General features: G+C 36.0%; 2 protein-coding genes and 1 pseudogene across 2 annotated transcripts; 1 reads left to right on the forward strand and 2 right to left on the reverse strand.

Moving 5' to 3' along the window:
• Positions 1 to 4,028: 4,028 nt before the first annotated feature.
• On the forward strand, positions 4,029 to 8,294 carry LOC111017337 (linoleate 13S-lipoxygenase 2-1, chloroplastic). The gene is made up of 9 exons (XM_022293053.2): positions 4,029 to 4,433; positions 5,183 to 5,460; positions 5,546 to 5,783; positions 5,906 to 6,226; positions 6,322 to 6,407; positions 6,473 to 6,583; positions 6,676 to 6,977; positions 7,057 to 7,323; positions 7,416 to 8,294. The coding sequence occupies exons 1-9, from the start codon at positions 4,088 to 4,090 to the stop codon at positions 8,173 to 8,175; spliced, it is 2,709 nt and encodes a 902-aa protein (XP_022148745.1). The 5' UTR covers positions 4,029 to 4,087; the 3' UTR covers positions 8,176 to 8,294.
• A 374-nt stretch (positions 8,295 to 8,668) lies between these two features.
• On the reverse strand, positions 8,669 to 10,872 carry LOC111017338 (uncharacterized). The gene is made up of 2 exons (XM_022293054.2): positions 10,572 to 10,872; positions 8,669 to 9,413 (listed from the first exon to the last, which is right to left on the reverse strand). The coding sequence occupies exon 2, from the start codon at positions 9,373 to 9,375 to the stop codon at positions 8,971 to 8,973; it is 405 nt and encodes a 134-aa protein (XP_022148746.1). The 5' UTR covers positions 9,376 to 9,413; positions 10,572 to 10,872; the 3' UTR covers positions 8,669 to 8,970.
• Positions 10,873 to 12,705: 1,833 nt separating this feature from the next.
• LOC111017296 (G-type lectin S-receptor-like serine/threonine-protein kinase LECRK3) lies at positions 12,706 to 15,676 on the reverse strand (annotated as a pseudogene).
• Positions 15,677 to 16,144: the final 468 nt, after the last annotated feature.

Raw genomic sequence — 16,144 nt, forward strand, 5'->3', positions numbered from 1 at the left:
CGCTCCTTTTTTATCTTATAATTTTGATATATATATTTTGTATCTGAATTTTTCAAATTTCAATTTTGTATCTATATAGACGTCTTGAAGTGCATAATAAATCTCATAACTTTTAATTTTAAATTCAATCTCATATTATTATCTAATAGATTCATGAATTAAAATTCATCTTTGACATGAATTAGATATAAAATTGAAAGCTGAAATGGTTGTAAAACACAAAATTAAAAATTTAGATTTATTATAAACACTTTTTTAACTCTAGAATTCTATTAGATACAATTCTAAGTTGTGACAATAAACTAATAATTCGGCTCGATTTTTCTTTGTTTCCATTCTCATCGTTGCCACGTGGTTGGACTATGACTTCCTTTTTATCATCCACATGATCTTTATCGATAAGGCTATAAACATTTATTATAAATAAATATTAGTTCTTAATGTCAATTTCTTGTTTTATTATTATTTATGACTAGATTTTTCTTTATCGTCCACATTTTTTTTAAATTACTTATCAAGAATGTTTTTCCATTCTACAATTTTCGAGTGAAAACTAAGTCAATTAAACAATAAAAGAAATATAAGGAAAAATGACACAAAAGATTTATACTGATTCAACCCAACTATGAACACATCCAATCTTTCCCGACAACAAATTATACTATGATTTTGGGATAATACAATGGACAAATACAATAATATCTCAAATATAAGGACCTCATAAAAACCATATAACTTATAGAAACTACAACAATAAAATCCTGAAAAACATAAATAAAAACCTCACCAAATACCCACGAGAATAGATTGCCAACGATGCTTTACAATCCCGAGATCTGTAAATAATTTGCCAAATAGCACTACTGCTGCCATCTAAAAATTCGTACACCTACACGTTCAGCTCCCACTTTGATGTGCAACAACACATAAACAAAACCTAAACAAAATGACTGTATAGGAGGCCAAATATTCTAGTCATTTAGGAAAAACAATATTATAATAAATATGAGTTTCCTGATTTGGCTCCATTATCTCAACATCACATACTAATTTATGTCTTTATTGGATTTAATAAAGAAATCTTACTAGTTTTAATTTATTAATTAAATAAAAAATATTATATTTTCTAAAATGTAAAAAATTCGTTGTAAATTAAATTTTATGGTCAATTGAACTCTCGATATTGGTACTATTTAGTATTTTTTAAGGAAATGTGATGTAAAGCGCCACCAATTAATGAATCTCAGTATAAACTTTTCTAAACTTTAGTAAGGTCTAGAAGCTCCGACCGTGCATGTGCTCTTCAAATTGCTACTTTCTATTCTAAGATAGCCTCAGTAACCTATCGAAATCAATTTTACACAACAAAATCTATTTTTCTTGATTCTTCTATTTAAACCCACAAAATAGAGGGGGCATGAAATCAGATCAGAAATATATATATATATATTCCAAAAATATTGCAATGAAGTATTTATTAACATCACGTGGTTTGTGCAGGGACGGATCTATGTGGGGCCGGGGGCTCTGAACGTTTGAAAAACAATAATTTATATTTTTATGTAAAAGTCTAAATTATTATCCAATCCATCTTTGGCGTAGTGGCATTGCGTGCGCCCAGTCCCGAATTGCCCGTGTTCGAACCTGAACTCGGTTGTTTTTTTAATTTTAATTTTATTTATGTAATTCGTATTAATTCATGTTTCCTATTCAATTTTATGCGACTTTTGTATATCGAAAAAAATGCCATCGATTTTATTTTTAAAAAATGAAAGGAAACTATAGAATATGTCAATTTAAAAAAAAATATAGAAATTTCAAATTTTTTATTCAAATATGTCAATTTTTAGAAAATAAAAAAGAATTGAATATATAAGTTGGTGGGACATTTAAATCCTAATTTTAAATTATTAGGTAGTCACCACCCATTATTTTGAACCTACAAGAAATATTTTTTCTATAAATTATTGTACTGATATTGTTTTTCTTCTTTTAAAATCATTTTTAATATTGAATTGTACTTATTTTAGATAATTTTTAATTTCAACTTTTTTATCTAGAGAAATCATCAACTTGAAAATTAATGGTCTATGGTACATATTTATTAACTTTACGTCATATATACTATAAATTTGACAATTTGAAGTTATTTAAAATATAATAGTTAGTAAAAAAAAATTGGACTATAATATAAAATTATCACGTTTCAATTACTTTTACGCATATAACTATATCATTCTAATTTTATGTTTTAACTTCTTATCTTATTTGTATTAAAGTTTTTCTAGATTTAATTTAAAATTTAAATGGTGAGATACGGTAAAAGAAAATCGACGAGCACATCATCTTCAAAAGTAATAGTAGCTGGATGCCATGTGACTTAGGCTAGTAGATCCCTATAAATTCTATAATCGTGGTTTATTATGCAATGACGAATACATGACTCTAAATTAAGATCTAACGGTAGGTGGTACCGAGATCCAAAGTGCTTACCATTCTCCAATCTCTCGAAATTATATTTTTGTGAATAAATTAACGATGAATAAAATTTATAGATCTGCCATTAGGTTTAGGCGGCTGTATTTTCGTAAAAAAGAAACAACAATAATGGCCATTGGCAATGACTGTGAGGAGATAAGAAAAACACTACTGCTAGCTGTTACGACTTTGACGTCTGGCTCTGGCTTTGGCAAACAAGTAAAATGATGATGGAAAATTTCATGGCCATAGTGGTGGTGCTCCGAGTACCCATCCCATGCCACCCCCACCAGATATTTTCATGGGAAAATATTTTGCCACGTTTAATTTCTGACTTATTTGAAATTTTAAAAAAATTCATAGATTTGTTAAACACAAATTAAAAGTTTATGATTCTATTAGACACAAAATTCAGTTTATGTTTCATAGATCTGTTTATGTTTTTTTTCAAAAAAAAAAATGTTGAATAGGCAAATGATCTATTACGCACACGACCTTGAAAGGTTAAGGACATATTAGATACTTTTAACTTCTAGTAACCTTTACAAAATTGAAAGTTGGAGAATATATTAGACAACTTTTTTTTAATTACGAACCAATTAGACACAAACTCGAAATCTTATAGACTAAATTTATAATTTTTAACATGATATAGTTCGTAAATTAGAAAAGGATTTAAAAAATTTAGAAAATACATTTAAATAAGTTTTCATGAAATTGTAACAAAATATAACATAGGGAGAGATATTTTAGCAGCCTTCTGATATTTTGGAAGGATACATCAGTGGATCGGGTCGGTTTTTAGGTAAGAATGGATGCTGACTAACCATTTATTTGATTTAAAACCGACAGATCAAATGATCGGTTTGGTTTTTTGAAAAAAAAAACAATTTATGTGTTTTTTAATATATTTTTTTCAATCCGTTCTCAAATCCATTTAGAAAACATAGTCCTCCAAACTCAAATCCAGCTTGAAATTGGAAGTTGGGTGTCAGATGGGAAGCTGCAAAACCCAAGGGTGCGGTTGGGTTGCGCCAGAAACTGAACTGTGTGGGCTGGGAGTAGTTTCAAAAATATCTAGTAAATAGAGACAAGGGAGTCCAATTCAAGCATATAAATAAGTTATTCAAAATTTGTCAAATAGTCGTTTTACACGAATCATAATCCAAATCTGGAAGAGGGAGGATATTTTCGTCCCACTGCCCATTTGCAACTCTACAAGACTTTTCGTTTCTGCTAAAGTAAAGTTTGTAAATTTCCTTGGATTCTCTCCTCAGGGTCAGGCTGCTTACACTCGCACTTGTTTGACCCATTGATCACTTGTGTATTGATTTTAATTTATAAATCCGTTGGTACATAGTTATACACAATCCAATCCAATAAATAATTAAATTTTGATGAGAGTGGAATAGTACTTGGGTGTGCCCCACCAGAGGGCAGAAAATCTGTGAGTGACCAATAGGAATAGGGCAGGTGGCACGATCCTGTCCTGTCCTGTCCTAATCCTATATTACGAGCTTAGCGTAGTCTCGAAGTGATTATAAATATATGAAGCTGTGGCGTGTAGCATAAGGGCGGGACGGAAACTAATTAATTAATTATTTTAATAATGTTGAAATCACCTCAAGTTTACGGAGGTGCGTTTGATGGGCGGAAACCGTTTGTTGTGAGTAATGTGAAGGCTCCTCTCCCCATTGGGTTTGGATGGGGAATACGGCCAAGGCAGAGGAGGGCCGAACTACGGGACGCCGTTCGCCCGGCCCGCTTCCCCGTCGTAAAGGTAAAAGAGAGCTCCGTCGCGAGTCCGGCGTCGGAGAAGGCGGTTTCTGCTAAAGCCGTGGTGACGGTGAAACGAGCCACCGGGGGGATATATTTGGAACGAGGCCTTGATGACATTGCCGATCTTTTGGGAAAATCACTTCTTCTCCAGCTCGTCAGTGCTGAAATCGATTCCGGTACTCACCTGTCTTTCCTCTTCCTTCTGCCGCCTTCTCTCCGCTCTTTCAATTTTCAGACCATTATTCTTTTTCCAAAATATTTAAGTCCTAATCTGTAACTATTCTATTTAATACTAAAAATTCTAAAAACAACTATAAACTCAATGTAAAATAATTAAATATTTAGTCGTAACCTAAAAGTTGTTATATTTACCAATATAGCAAATATTTTAACTATTTATTACAAATTTTCTTTTTAAAAACTTTCCTTTGTTTTTAAAATTTAGCTTATATTTAAAAAAAATAGATAATAAAACAAACATACAATAGTGTTTATAGGCTTAATTTTGGTTTAAACCAAAAGTAAAAAATAAAATGATTAGTCATCATGAATTTAGTTTCCTCAATTTAAACCTTGAAGATGAATATATGATGCAATTCAAATCCTATACTTGAATAATGTTTTTTTTTTAAGCACAACATACCGTTTTGAGATCTTGATTCTGGTAGTTGTGCTATATGTGTTTTTAATTAGTTAGATTTGAGCAGTTTTGTTCCTAAATTCGATGCATTTTTATATGCTGCTAGGTTGGAGTATGTCTTTTATATTAGTTTTTTTATATAATAAAAGAGAGTTGTAATTTGGTAACTGTTGCAGGCATGGTAGATAAATAAATCATTAGTGAACATATTTGAGCTAATTTCCTTTTGTAGAGAAGTAGAAAACAGAAAACATTATCAAACATATTAACAAAACTGTGTTTCAGATACGGGACTGGAGAAGGGAAGAATAAAAAAATATGCTCATAAAGAGAGAGACGACAAGCAAAAGGCTGGTGAGGTTAAATACGAGACAGATTTTACAATTCCACCAGATTTTGGTGCAATTGGAGCTATTCTCGTTGAGAATGAGCATCACAGAGAGATATATCTCAAGGACATTGTCATCGATGGCCTTCCCACTGGCCCTGTACACTTCGTCTGCAATTCTTGGATCAGTTCTAAATCCGAGATCGACAGTAACAGAGTCTTCTTCACCACTAAGGTCAAATTTAAACACTCCTCTTTTTGTTCTGTTCTGTTTTTCTTTTCTCTTGTCTGTGCCTAACTATGCTTCATCATGATGACAGTCATACTTGCCATCGGAGACGCCCGAGGGGCTAAAAAGGTTTCGAGAAGACGACCTCAAGACTAAGCAAGGAAATGGCCATGGAAAGCGTGAGAACCATGAGAGGATATATGATTACGATGTCTACAATGATCTCGGCGATCCCGACAAAAGCGACGAGCTGAAAAGACCAGTGCTTGGGGGTAAACAATTCCCATATCCTCGGCGATGTAGAACTGGACGTGGACGTACTCAGCAAGGTAATCTTTTTCCATATCGCATTTCTATTGTTAGTTATTGAATGCAAGAAAACGTATTGTTTGTTTAATGTTTATGGTTATGAACATGAAAATGAAAACTTGGGTGTTTGGAAAAACTGTAGATCCTCAATCAGAAGTAAGAAGCTCAGACATTTATGTACCTCGGGATGAAGCCTTCTCATTCATAAAAGAGGCAACGTTCAATGCAAGGACATTTAACTCAGTGCTACATGGGCTTTTACCAGCTTTGGAGTCGGTAGCCACAGATAGTGAGGCAAGTTTCCCACATTTCCCTGCAATCGACGATATTTATGATAACGGAGTTCCATTGCCGCCTTCTCAAGGCGGTTGGAAGCTTGCTACTGTTCTTCCAAGGATGATCGACACTGCTATTGACAAGGCTGAGGATATCTTGCGTTTCCATCCTCCTGAACCATTTGAAAGTAATATTGATTTCTCAGTCTCTCGAATAATTGTTGGGCTGTTTGTGCTTTGTTTCCATTACTTAATCATCAAAATATTATTCTTCATTATACAGAGGACAAGTTCTTTTGGTATAGAGATGAGGAATTTGCTAGACAGACCCTTGCAGGTCTCAATCCCTACAGCATAAAGCTTGTCACGGTATGATACTTTTGTACTTGACCGTAGTTTCCAAGTTCCAATCTAACTTGAGAAGTTGTATGCAGGAATGGCCATTGAAGAGTAAACTTGACCCTGCCATTTATGGTCCTCCTGAATCAGCAATCACTGATAAAATAATTGAGCAACAAATCAAAGGATTCATGACTATCGATGAAGTACGCCTTAGATGATTGTTTTCACTTGGAATTGCAATTATATAATTCTCTTTTTGTCTAAAGTTTTGTATGTTGGGGTTGGGGAAGTGCAGGCATTGAAACAGAAGAAGCTATTTATACTAGATTATCACGATCTCTTCCTCCCATATGTGGCAAAGGTACGACAACTTAAAGGCACGACATTGTATGGTTCAAGGACGTTGTTTTTCTTACACGAAGATGACACTCTAAGGCCGCTGGCTATCGAGCTCACTAGGCCACCCATCGACGACAAACCACAATGGAAAGGCGTTTTTACACCCTTTTGGGATGCCACTAGAATTTGGCTTTGGAGGATTGCCAAAGCTCATGTTCTTGCCCATGACTCTGGTTATCATCAACTCGTTAGCCACTGGTAAGCCTTTATTTTATAATAGGTAAATTTTTTGTAAAAAAACTCACTCTGATACCTTATGTCTTGTTTTCATTTGCAGGCTTAGAACTCATTGTTGTGTGGAACCATACATTATCGCATCAAACAGACAGTTGAGCGAAATGCATCCAATCTATAGACTTTTGCATCCCCATTTTCGATACACCATGGAGATCAATGCACTTGCTCGCCAATCTCTAATCAATGCAGATGGAGTCATTGAGTCCTGCTTTTCACCTGGAAAATATTCCATTGAATTTAGTTCTGTGGCTTACAAAGAACAGTGGCAATTCAACTTAGAAGCATTGCCTGCTGACTTAATTAACAGGTAACTGTTCTTCCAAACCTCCTTCAGCTTAATTGAAACTTGTTTCTCTATCCATACTGATATTGAATATTGTGTCTTGTTGTTTCTGGAAGGGGATTGGCTGTTGAGGATCCAAATGCACCTCACGGTCTGAAGCTGGCTATTGAAGACTATCCTTTCGCCAACGATGGATTAGTCCTTTGGGATGCCATTAAAGAATGGGCGACAGAGTACGTCAACTTCTACTATCCAGATCCAAGCCTTGTGAAGTCAGATAAAGAACTTCAAGCATGGTGGACCGAGATTCGAACTGAAGGCCATGCAGACAAGAAGGATGAACCATGGTGGCCGGTTCTCGACACCCCCCAAGACCTTATTAACATTGTCACCACCATCATGTGGGTAACTTCTGGCCACCATGCAGCGGTCAACTTCGGACAATACTCTTATGCAGGATATTTTCCAAATCGACCCAGCATTGCAAGAATCAATGTGCCCACTGAAGATCTCAACGCAGAAAAATGGAAGAAGTTTATTGATAGGCCGGAAGATGTGCTTTTAGACACCTTTCCTTCACAATTTCAAGCCACAAAAGTTACAGCCGTTCTAAATGTATTGTCAAGTCATTCTCCAGATGAAGAATATTTGGGAAAAGAAATCGAACCGGCGTGGGAACATGAGCCTTTTATAAAGGGAGCATTTGAAAAGTTCAGTGGGAAATTGAAAGAATTGGAAGGGATAATCGACGAAAGGAATGCCGATTATAAATTGCAGAACAGACGTGGAGCTGGGGTTGTGCCTTATCAACTTTTGAAGCCAGAATCAGGACCCGGAGTAACAGGAAAAGGAGTCCCTTACAGTATTTCTATTTAAAACCCATGGAATATCAACATGCTTGAAATAAAGAGGAGATCCTAAACAGAGTTGCGGAAATGTTAAATGTCCCCAAACCACTTGATTAGTATATACTTAATAATCTTAGCAATTTGGAAGATCTCATTGGTACTTGAATGGATTGACCAACATATGCGATTGCTACCCTACAAACTCTTCATATAAAGGCAGCCATAAAGAAAAACATTATCTTTCATGAAAAATTAATGAGCATTTGAACTAAGATCTTTTGAGCATCAAACTTGTGCTAATAAGTTTTTCCTCTTCAACTCTCAAGACCTGAATCTAGGCGTGTTCTCTTATCTACGATGAAAGGATGAACTACGTTCCTATCAGGAACAAAGATCCACTGCCCACTCTCATGTGGCAACAAAACTATGCATATCTGGAGCAAGCTCGGAGTACTGGCCATACCCTGATAAGCAATAATCATAATGAATAGAGCAGACTTTTCCATGAAACAATATAGGAATAAAGTCTACAAAGTCGACCATGCTTCTAGCTTCATATATTAACTGATGTATTCGTGTTCTTAAGAAATAGATCTAAATTTGTGACAAGAAAAGTATTGGGAACTACAAAAAACAAAGTGAAGTTTTAGTCCCTCTTTTGATATCAAAATTGGGCAGTGACAAAAAATTGAAATGAAAAAAATCACAAGTAACAGAAACAGGAGACTAGATATTACCACGTTTCACTTCCTAAATTTATAATGGTAACCATCTGCCCAAATAAATGGGACAGATCTTCCGCCAATAATCAACCACCAAATGTTTATCTGCACTCAACAACTGCTTCAGCAGCTCGACGGGGCTTACTTTTTCGCCTGCTTCCATTATGCCGGAATCCATTAGACTTGACTTCGACAATGCTTGTTTGGGTGCCATCACAATTTTCATCTTTATCTAAATCCAGTTTCTCTTTGATTGAAGAGTTTCTTTTCCTCTTCTTCCCACACTCCAGTGGAGTTGGACCTTCAATCACCTTGCCAGGTGAAGCTTTAGCATGCTCATTGATGGCTTCTACTTTTCCAAAATTTTCTTCCTTGATTTCATCTTTTAATGGCTGTTCTGCACTTCCACTTTGCTTCTGTGAAGACAATTTCTCTTCCTCACCAGTTGTTGGGTCTTCAAGACTGGTTACACTGAATTTCTTCCCCTTTCCTCTTCCTCTACCCATAGTTCTAGAACTTAGAGAAACTCATGTATAAAAGTGTTCTGCAACATAATTAGGAAAAAAAAAACCCGTAAAGAAGAGTGATTTAGGATATGGTTGAATTCTCCGATGATATATCCATGATAAATTTACGAAATAATACAAATAAAGTATCTGCTAAGGTCGAGTAAAGACTAGAGTGTCTGAGGAAGTTATAATCACCACCCTTTACACAAGGTACCAACAGACCAAAAGATCAGCAACCCATCGGGGTTCAAGTTAATAAATAAAGATTGTAACATAAAATTTCAATAGAGAAACCAAAAGAAAGTTAACTGCTTACAAATACAACACCAATGAACAAAAAAATTATACTGTCCAAAACCAATTGTTGAATGAAACAACTGCCTTTCTTATTCTTGTTCCATTAAAAGAAGAGTAAAATAAACTCAAGAAGAAAAGGCATCAGTGCCAGAAAGCCAGCAGCTCAGATGCTGAGCAAATATGACAAATGTTGATACATACACTTAGATGTCCTCATTCTGACATTTGGCTCTAGGGCTGGTTGGAACTTTTTATGGAGTTGGGCATGTAAAAAGAAAGCTAATTGTTGCATATAAAGCAGTCTTGGGGCATCAAATCAGAAAACTAAAGAACAGAGTTCGTCCCAAATATGTAAAGAACGAGTGTAGCTGCTGCCTTTAAAAGGGAAACTGTACTCAATCAAGTCTTGCAGCAAGATAAGCCTGCGGCTTGGATTTAACTTCCCATGAGGTGGAAGTTATTTCGTATCTTACGTGATCTTGTATTACCACGGCATTGAAACACTTCATGGAAAAATAAGCCTCAGAAGTACATAAAACCAGGAGACGATGAGCCCCGACAAAGATCCGAAACGGTGGATTGGGATAACAAAAGAAAATGAAAATAGTTTGACCAGGAAAACGGAAGAAAATCAAAATCAGACAATATAAACTTGAAGAACATCAAGCAATCTCTCCAGTCCAGAAAAGTAAGAGTAGAAGCAGGCAAACACAACATATGAAACTAATGGAGCTCAACAAAACCAGAAGCAAAAAGAAAGAATGACATCAACCTCAAGTCTTCAACTTCCAAAGCCAATAAGGGTAAGAAGACAGGAACAGAACAGAACAGAACGCAAATGCAATGCCCAAATAGAGAAAGGGGAAACCGAGAGGAGGAAGTGAAGTGAATCAAACCTGTATTGAGAAAGAAGGCATGTTGCCGGTGAACCCAATAGTTTTGATCGGAGGAGGGATCCGAAGAGGCGAAAATGGTAGCAAATAGTTGCAGAAAAAGCAGAGAAAGATGTCAAGTCCGGAAGAAGGTAGGATCTGGAAGTGGAAGAGAAGTAAAGTAAAAGGAAGTGGAGTGCAGAAGAAGAAGAAGAAGAAGAAGAAGAAGAAGAAGAAGAAGAAGATGAAGCGCTGAGATTTGGAAGAGGGCAGAAGGGAGTGATTGTCAAAGGAAAGGACTAAGGAGGTACAATTGGCATGGCCCTCGAACTCCAAACGAGAGAAGCGCGTGAGAATAACAAAGATGGAATTTGCGATTTGCCAAAAGGGTCTGCTCTGGGCTGGGCCGGGCCTGGAAAATACCAGGGACTTTTTGGTAAATGAGCAACGGAAAAAGTGCAACAAATTGGTCAATGGTCATGCTGATGCTCACACAACAGTAAATAACATCATCGATTTTTAGTTGTTTTTTTAGCTCGCACCTCCCTCTTTAATACAATCACCATACACCGCATGCCCTTTAATTATCATCGGTTTTTTTTTCCCTTCTTTTTTGGTAGAGAAACTTTTAATAGTTAAAAATAAAAAAATAAAAAAAACCTCTCCACTAAAAAAAAATAATTGATGTAATTAAAATGAAGCACACTCATCAATGTAAAATATTGAGCATTTTTTATCCCGTACTACGGCTTTTAAATATTCTTGAGAAAAAACTAAAGATATATTATTTAAACTTGACTTGTTGGACTTAAAAAATACATATAATTAATTAAGAATAGTTCAGAGTTAGGGTTTTAAAAGTTGAAAACTGTGTCTGCTCTGGGTTAAAGTTTCGAGACTCCAAGCAAGAAAAGAATATAACTCAATTTTAGATCTTTCTTTTTATCTCTTTTATTTATTATTTCATTTATGAATTTTTACTACTTCAATTATAATTTATAATAGCTATGCTTTGATTTTGCCCACCTTTACTTATAGTATTATCATATTCTTTAATATTTAGCATACCATTTATACTTCGCTTTCTCAAATTTGCCTTAATTATTCTTTCTCGCTCCATATTAGATCTAGTAGATTGTTGTTTCCTATTTGCTATTTGCTTGATGTGGGATGCAATAAGCAATACCTATCATCAAATGGTTTTAAATTTTAAGGATATAATAATTTCTTTGGAAAATCACTCTTCGATCAGACTGCCTTTTAAAAATATTTGTTCTTAAAAAGTGGCTCAAAAAATAAATATATTAAAAATAAATTGAAATGTTTGTTTTCTTTTTTTCTTTTTTCGAGTTATAACTTTCGACAGGGTTTGAAAAGTTCGAGTTTGGCTGAGAGATCCGAAATTTGCTTGTCAAATGATGTTACATGTTAGTCCTTAAATTAAATTTTATGTTTCTTTTTTACACATCAAAATTTTCACGACGAAATTTTTGCTCACTGGGCATAAATGTAATTTTGATCATGTCCAATGTCCAATCCCCAGCCTTCATTTCGATGCAAAAAATAATGTAATATATTATATTTTATGAGACGTAGCACTTTTGTTAAACTCGCTAACATAAGTATAGCACTTTTTTTAAGGTCGGAAGTTCGATTCTTTATATCCAGGAATCTTGTAATAAAAAAAAAACATTTTCTGGGACATGGATTTTGTAACAGCCGGACCTCCTAAACAATAAACAAAATCTCATAGTGTTGAATAGGTAGTTACTATTCAAATTGAAAAACTAAATAATATTTTATTTTAAACTAATGAAATTAAATAATATTTAATTTTAAATTATCCACATTAAAAAAATTATTTTATTTTAAAATTAACCACATGCAAAGTAACAAAAGTATGTGTATGGTATTCACACTTTAAACTTCGCAAAATATTAAAATAGCATAAATAGATGGCATTTTATTGTTAACTTAAATCAATTTATTGCGAACCGTTTGAATGAATTTAAATTTTATAATGCATAGCACCCAAAGGAATAAAGGAAAACAAATAAATTGGGACTACCAAATATATAAATTAAGAAATAGCAAATTTCAAAATAAAATCCAATATGGTAAAAGAGTTGAATAGTTCAAAAAAAATAAGGGAAAAAAGTAAAACAGAAAATGGGACTACTCAAATTATACTTGCACCAGAAACAAGGACTACGCAATCTAATGCTACACAACACCACAAATAATCTATCTCATACTAGAGATGTCGAATACAAACAGAATTTAGGAACAACATAGGCTTTAAAAGAAAGTAAATTATAGAAGAGAAAATGTCAGAGGAGATGGGTCAGGGGGAAAGGAAATTTGTAGCACACCTTCAAGCATCTGCACCACTTTCTTCATGGAGGGCCTAAGCGATGGTTCCTCTTGAATACACCAAATTGCAATCATAACGAAGTTGTTCACTTTGTTCAACTCAGTTTTTGCTTCCTCGTCATTCTCCACCATCTCCACTTTCCCCTCCTTGAAGCAATCATAAGCCCAATCCGCCAGCACCTTCTCATTTTCACCCTCTGCTTTTGCTTCAAAACTCCTTCTGCAGCATATAATCTCCAACAACACAATCCCAAAGCTGTAAACATCCACCTTCGCTGTAATGGGGAGGTTTCTGAACCACTCTAAAGCTACGTATCCTTTGGTTCCTCTGATTGCAGTCATAGTTCGAGTCTGGTCTGCTTTCAAAAGTTTGGCCAAACCGAAGTCTGCAATTCGTGCACTAAAAGACTCGTCCAGAAGGATGTTTTGAGGCTTGATATCACAATGAATGATCTGAGTGCTGCACTCTTCGTGTAGATAACACAGCCCTCTCGCAGTTCCCAAAATTATTTGAATTCTCTGATACCAATTTGGTTTCGAAGGCCCGAAAAGGAAATCTGCGAGAGACCCATTAGGCATGAACTCATACACCAGCATTCTATTGTGGCTCTTCATTGCAGAAACCCAGCAATCGGACCAAATTCTTGTGGTTTGTTCCAGCAATAGCGCTCACTTCGGCTTTAAATTCTTGGTCTCCCTCTTTCACCGCAGTGTCCAACTTTTTAACGGCGACCACCAAGCTGTTGTCCATGGAATCAATAATCCCTTTATAAACAGTAGCAAAAGAACCACGTCCCAACTGCTCTACGAATCCACCTGTGGCCTTGTTGAGCTCTTCGTAGCTGAAAATCCTCAAATTCACACCTAAAATTAATGGGTCTCCTTGAAGAACATTTGATTTCCTTTTACCGAATCGCTTACGAATCAATAAAGTGGCAAGCAATAAAATGAAGCACAGAAGAACAGAACAGCCTATTGATCCAATGACTATCGCAGTCTTGTTCCACTTCCAATGTTTTGTCTCATAAAGATTACTACGTTCGAATTCGAAAGTAGAGTTGTGTTTCCCGATTTTGATGAAAGCTTTTTCGCGGAGGCTGGGATCCACTCTTCCGAAAGAAAGAGGCCACTTTTTCTTCCAACATTCCCCATCTTTGAAAACAACAAGGGCACAAAAACAATCGCTCAAACATTCGCTTTTGCACCAATCTTCAGTCGCCGCTTTGAAATGCCCATAATCAGAATCGGGCCAATTGGCGTTTTTCAAAGTTGAAAATTGGAAGTCATCAGTTTGAGGAGACAATTCATCACAACTCTGAGAAACAAAGGTGGGTTTACAACCTTTCATCAGATGGTCAGGATCAATTAAGTCGTATCCTGGTAGACAAGTGCAAAGTGGCCTCTGATGATCCCCAGGCTTACAGTAGCTATTAAACCCGCACGCCCCAATTGCCAAACCTCCATTAATTGCCATACAGATGTTGGAAGGTGTGGAGTTTGAGACTTGAGACCAAGCTTTAGGCCAAGACGAATTGATTTCATGACCAATCTTTGGGTAAACATACTGTATGAAAACCCCATCATGCTCAAGAACCGCTCGGTGGTAGAAATTTTGAGTTGACGGAGTATTTGATGTCAAATTTGCCAGAATGGTTCCATTCTCTGAGTCTGAAATGAGATAAATAGAACCAGAGAGGCTGAAAACGACATGAAAGTTGGAGCTACGGTCCAAAATAGTGCCAGTTGCCCAATAAGCTGCATTTACTGAATCCGTGGGGAATTCTCTGAGGTAAAGCACGAGATTCCCATCACCTTGCATCGCAAGTTGGAATCTTCCAGTTGAGTAGTTGGTTTCTGAGTAACGAGCAATGAGGTTTCCGTTCTTATTTAAAGTCTGTGATGGTAAAAGCGTATCGGTAACCGCAACGAAGCTTCGCCACGCAATTTGATCGGTAGTGGTAACCAAGACGAAGTTTCCAGTATCAAGCATGGCGGCTTAAAACACGTCCTCATTAGTGCCAACGTTTGCAGTCCATATTTGCTTGCCTCCAGGGTCGTCAGAGCACGAGACGGCCAAGGCAATAATATGTCACCACCCGCCCCAAAGCGGCAGCCCAGTTAGCAAGGATTTGGGGTCTCAAGTTTGAACTTTTGGTGAGCTTAATACCAAAAACTCTTGATATCTCCCGGATTCGAGCCTTGGGACGGGCGCGGGTGTACTTGGGTATAGAGGAGCAATGCTTTTGACTCCCTGCTATATAAAAAAACATAATAATATGTCACCACCCTACTGACTTTTTTTTCTTTTCTGGTGATGTCTACTGAAGAATTTCTCATCACCTATGAACCAAGTGCAAAGCAGAATATGGCTGATGCATTGGAGCCAACTGTGGATCCTTCAGGCAGCCAAGTTATCACCATTAGCCGACCAAACGACGGTATTTTCGACAATTTTGTTGAACCAAATGGCCAACAAAAAGCCTTCACTTCCAAGCTGTCGAAACCCAAAAGCAAAATCACCAGATGGGGAGGACCAGTAGGAGCCATTGTCATTGTTGCGTGCAGTGAGAGGGGCTGAGCCCCGGGTTACATTTCTATACGGCTGACTCTGAGAAATCGAACAAGTTGGTAAAAGAAAAAGAAAAAGAAGAAACGGAAGGAAGTAAGATGATTCGCACGGGGAAGCCATAGGGCAAACATGCAATACACTTGAGAAGCGATATCAATTCAATTATCCAGAGATAAATGGAAAACAAGAGCAGATGCAGAGCAGAGGGAGAGAGCCCCTTCCAAATTCCAATGGTGCCAAAGTTTCCACGTGGGCTTAGAATAGAACTAGCCACGAATAAGAACAAGAGGAAGAAGACTTTGAAAACTAGTCAAAAAGAGGATGCTGTGTTAAAAGGACCCCGCATTCAACAAATAAGAAAAAGAGCTAACTAATGTATGTATAAGTTACTTCTTTCTGAATCAATTGATAATGAGTAGAATATCTCAATCAATTGATAATGAGTAGAATATCTCAGGTATATTATAAATCTTTGTTATCTTGTGAACTTCCCAAATATTTGAATTCGAATCCGACCAAGATTAGTAAACTTAAAAAACCTACCATTATGAAAGAATATGTCAAGGATCCCACGTTAATATATACGAGATACCTAATTGATTTTGAGATAGAATATTTATGACAAGGTAACTTTAATTGCTAACTGATGTGATGT

The sequence above is a fragment of the Momordica charantia genome (assembly GCF_013281855.1).
Source record: "Momordica charantia cultivar OHB3-1 chromosome 2 unlocalized genomic scaffold, Mcharantia_2.0 BLBB01000002.1, whole genome shotgun sequence".
Classification (NCBI taxonomy): Eukaryota; Viridiplantae; Streptophyta; class Magnoliopsida; order Cucurbitales; family Cucurbitaceae; genus Momordica; species Momordica charantia.